This window comes from Oryzias melastigma, linkage group LG8, assembly GCF_002922805.2.
Source record: "Oryzias melastigma strain HK-1 linkage group LG8, ASM292280v2, whole genome shotgun sequence".
Taxonomy (NCBI): domain Eukaryota; kingdom Metazoa; phylum Chordata; class Actinopteri; order Beloniformes; family Adrianichthyidae; genus Oryzias; species Oryzias melastigma.
This window is the reverse complement of record NC_050519.1, coordinates 5,991,192-5,995,853: the sequence shown is the minus strand read 5'-3', so window position 1 is coordinate 5,995,853 and position 4,662 is coordinate 5,991,192. Positions and strand designations below refer to the sequence as shown.

Genomic DNA, 4,662 nt, shown 5'->3' with positions numbered 1-4,662 from the left:
ATTTATTTAATTTTAATTCTCAAGACTTAAAAAATATTCGCCGAATTTTTTTAAACGTAAAAATAACTTTCCGTAGCCGGGAATCGATCTCGCTGTCTATGCAGTGGGAGGCAGCGTTGCTGTAAATTGAGCTAATGTGTGACGCAGGTCCTGGATGGTGGATAAGTCCACATCCTTCTCCGGTGTTTGACATTCCTTAATTCCTATCGTTTTGGGTCTAAAATAAGGAAAAGAAAACTGTATTTTTTAATAGCGAGTCCCTGGAAAAACTCACTATTTATAATATCGCTGAAATAAAAATGAATTGGGAAACTGCAGTCAGTCGACTCGTGTCCTCCAAATCCTCTACCGACGTAAATAACATTTCCTCTGGATTAATCAGCCTCCTCTCTACATGATCCTCTATGAATGAATGTGTCATTTTGGTTTCTGAGTGGTGAAAACATGACGTCTCTAACGTGAATATTCTCTAAATGTTCATGAGGAACTCATATTTGAACATCTTTCACTTTAAAAAGGGGCGGAGACCGCAGAGAACTCTAAGTTTCCTGAAGAAAACCTGCTACCGACCAGGTTTCGTTCACAGACTCAGTTACCATAGTGATTGATTCTGAGTTCATCCTAACCCGCTTCTTGGAACGGGCTTGGTTTCGCCCACTTTCCCGGGTTTGAGTTATCCCTCTTTCTGGAACCGAAAACTCAGAGTTTTGCCGAATTTGGAGTTCACGAACTCTGAGTTCCAACAAAACCTGCTTCTTGAAACGGGCCCCAGGTACTGATGGCAAGGACCATATTATTTTGTTATGCTTTGTCTTATGATACTTTTTGTTTTGTTTTTGTTTTGTCTTGGTATGTTGTGTTGTTTCTTGTTTTGCTTGTTATTTTTGTTATTGTTTTGTTGTTTTGTTTTGTTGTATTGTTTTTGTTTTGCTATTTTTTTATTTTGTTTTGTTATTTTTTGTTTTTGTTTTGCTTTGTCTTGTTATGTTATTTTTTGTTTTATAATGTTTTTGTCTTGTGTTATTTTTTGTTTTTGTTTTGTTTTGTTATTTTATTTATTATTTTTATTTTGTTTGTTTTATTTTTGGTTTTGTTTTTGTTACGTTACGTGATGTCTAGTTTAGTTTTTTTAAATTATATTTTATTTTATTTTAATGTTTCTCCAGTTTGTTTTTTATGTTTTTTGCAGGCCATCACTTTTTAATGGGCAGTAATAGCAGATAGGGGGGGCATTGCCCCTGGTTGCCCATCCCTATTTCCATCTCTATTCTATTCTATTCTATTCTATTCTATTCTATTCTATTCATAAAAGTTCCACATTTGTTGGTTCTGTCAAAATATTCTCATAACTAAATCAGTTTGTGTTTTCTATTGGAGTTTGAGTCTAAACTGAATAGAAACAACATTTAGTTGAATGACTACATTGAACTGTATCTACAATCTGCTGGTTTTTATCCGTCACATTCAGCTCTGTTCTTCTGCAGCTGAACAACGTGGAGAAAGCGATCGCAGCAGCTCACACCTTCCTGAAGAAGAACCCGAAGGATCCGTCTCTGACCAAGAACATGAACTACTACAAGTCTCTGTTTGACGTGGAGGAATATCTCGTCGACTCCGAGGAGCAGCCGTATGAGGTCGGTAGAGATGGAGAAAAAAATATGAGCACGTCTGAATAAACAAACAACTGATTTTATCTCTTCCCCACCCAGAGCGTTTTCCTCAAGAGCGTGATGCTCTACAACAACGGAGACTACAGCAGCAGCGCCAGGAACATGGAGCAGGCCATCACGCAGTACTTTGACAGCTACAGCACGTGCCTGGCGGGCTGCGACAGCTCCTACGAGATCATAGAGTTTAAAGACTTCTACCCCACGCTGGCAGGTATAAATATGCAGGACTAGTGGAGCTGCTTTGTGTGTTTTTGTGACACAAATATTCATTCTCGCTCCTGCCTGCCTCAGATCTTTTCCTGGATGTACTGAAATGCAAAGTGAAGTGTGAGGAGAAGCTGACGCCCAACGTTGGAGGTTTCTTCGTGGAGAAATTTGCCGCCACGATGTACCACTACCTCCAGTTTTCCTATTACAAATGTACGAACTCCTATTGAAGAAGCATCTCAAGTTGATGACTCTTTTCTAATTTGTTTTATTCTATGTTTTGTAGTAAATGATGTCAAAAACGCGGCTCCGTGCGCCGCCAGCTACATGCTCTTTGACCCCGGCGATCAGGTGATGCAGCAAAACGTGGCGTACTACCGCTTCTACCGCGAGCAGTGGGGCCTCAAAGACCAGGACTTCCAGCCTCGGCCTGTAAGCAAACGCGCCTGCGGTCGAACCGCCAGAAAGTGTTCTCATGGTTTCATGAAGCAATGCTGGCGTGAACATTAACACGATCTGAGGGTGGTAATTAGGGCGACGCATTCAAAGCCGCGTGGCGTGGCTGTTAACTTCTCTCCTTTCTAAAATAAATTCTGCTCCGCTGTAAAACATGAAAGCCGCTGAAGCGAGCGGGTAAACAGAAATAACCGGGAGCTCAGCGCCATAAAACTCTTTTGTTGTTTGTGTCAACTCGTGCTTTGTTTTGCAGGAGGCTCAGGAGTATTTTAACCAGACTGTCAAACTGAAGGAGATGCTGGATTTTGCACTGAACTACCTACAAACAGACGATGAGGTACGAGATGTTTTTACAGTTTTTTTCTTTGTGACGGAGGAAAATAATCCTCCTCCTGTCCCTTTAAATGATTCAGAGTTCATCTGCAGCTGCTACATATAAAAAATATTTAAATCTGCCTTCGTCTCATCTGCTGTTGGAAAGCAGAATTACTCACGACATACTTAAAGTCCCGCTCGATCATCTTTTTTATCCAAAATCAAAAACCTGTGTCGTTATCTTAGACATTTTATTTTTATAAATTTGCCTCTGAGTTGTGGGCGTTGCTGAAAGCTCCCTGTTTACATGCTCTGTTTAAGACTGCCTCACAAAAATGTAGCTATTAAAAAGAAATAAAGCAAACCTGTAAATAGAAATCGAGGTCTGACTGCTGAGGACATTAAAAAGAACCAAACAAACCAGCACCAGCGGGAGAGCATGAAAACAGGGGGATGATGGGAAGGAGGATGGGCTTACTCAGCAGCAAAGTCCCGCCCACAACTCAGAGGCAAATTTGTAATGTTCTACTGCCGTTCTGCAGAAACTATGTCCTAGAAAATTAGAGTTTAAAAAAAATGTGGATAGACACATTTTGAGGATTTTTTCAGTTTTTAGGATAATTTGGAGTTATGCTAATATTTCAGCTACACGCTAGCTACTTTGGCTAATTTGGGCATTTTTAGGGTATTTTGGAGTTTAGCCTAATGTTTCAGCTACATGCTAGCTGTTTTGGCTAATTTAGGATTTTTTTCTGTTTTAGGCTAATTTGGAGTTGTGCTAATATTTCAGCTACACGCTAGCTATTTTGGCTAATTTAGGCTTTTTCAGTTCTTTAGGCTATTTTGGAGTTTAGCTAGTATTTTACATACATGCTAGCTGTTTCTGATAATTTAGGATTTTTTCAGTTTTTAGGCTAATTTGGAATTGTGCTAATATTTCAGCGAAATGCTAGCTATTTTAGGCTTTTTTATGCTATTTTGTTTAGCTTATATTTTAGCTCAATGCTAGCTATTTTGGCTAATTTAGTCATTTTTGTATCTTTAGGCTATTTTCGAGTTTAGCTAATATTTCAGTTACATCCTAGCTAGTTTGGCTAATTTAGGATTTTATCTGGGTTTTTTTTTGGCTATCTTTGAATTTAGCTAATATTTTACTTACATGCTAGCTGCTAATTTACAATTTTTTTCCGTTTTTAGGCTAATCTGGGTGTTTAGCTAACATTTCAGCTGCATGCTAGGGTTTTTTTCCATTTTTAGGCTAATTTGGCATTTAACTAATATTTTAGCTTGCTATCAGTTTCAGCGATTTCAGCTTATCAACTTTTAGCGATCAATTACAGCTATCAGCACTAGCATCTTCAGTGGCCAAATTCAGCTTACAGCATTCACACTAGCATTATCACAGGTAATGCTATCTATATATTTTTAGTAAGTTTAAAGCTAATGATGTTTTTTAATGACCTTATTAGTCAATTTAATCTGAAAAAATAATCAGTGATTTGTCGACTATTAAAATAATTAACTGAATAAAAGCTAGCGATGGCGTTTCCTGATCCAGATGGAGCTTCAGATTGAGGTTCCTGTTTAGATGGAGAAAAAACACTAAAAAAGAAGGGAGAAAATCGAGGGGGGGTGTGTTTCCGGCAGCAGCGTGTGGTATGTGGCTGGGAGGTGTTGGCCGCTGACGCTCCACCACATCCATTCAGCCCCTCCCAGCTCTAACTGCACAGATTTTGGAAGGAGGACAACCAGGAAGCGGAATTATAGGGTGCACAAGTGACAGATTTAAGAGAAAAAAATTAAACTTTTCCATATATTAAGAAAAAAAACTTCTTTTGAGTCAATACTTTCTTTAATTTCAGGACGTGGTCAGCCCAGAAGACGTGGTGTCCACCAGCTCGGAACGCCTGGACGCTGAGTTTGAGGGGATGGGAGATTACGAGGAGTCTTTCCTGGCCGACTGGTGGCAGGAGCCCAACAGTAAGTTCGACACAGGGGAGATTGCCGACTGACA

General features: G+C 39.4%; 1 protein-coding gene across 1 annotated transcript in view; it reads left to right on the top strand.

The window, feature by feature from the left end:
- The window catches only part of p3h4 (prolyl 3-hydroxylase family member 4 (inactive)), a gene marked incomplete at its 3' end in the record, with an annotated part of 6,170 nt that extends 1,508 nt beyond the window's left edge, over nt 1–4,662 (top strand). Inside the window, 6 exon segments of the mRNA XM_024273072.2 lie at nt 1,485–1,634; nt 1,710–1,881; nt 1,962–2,090; nt 2,164–2,309; nt 2,587–2,670; nt 4,511–4,662. Of these exon segments, the coding sequence (XP_024128840.1) occupies nt 1,485–1,634; nt 1,710–1,881; nt 1,962–2,090; nt 2,164–2,309; nt 2,587–2,670; nt 4,511–4,660 (831 nt within the window).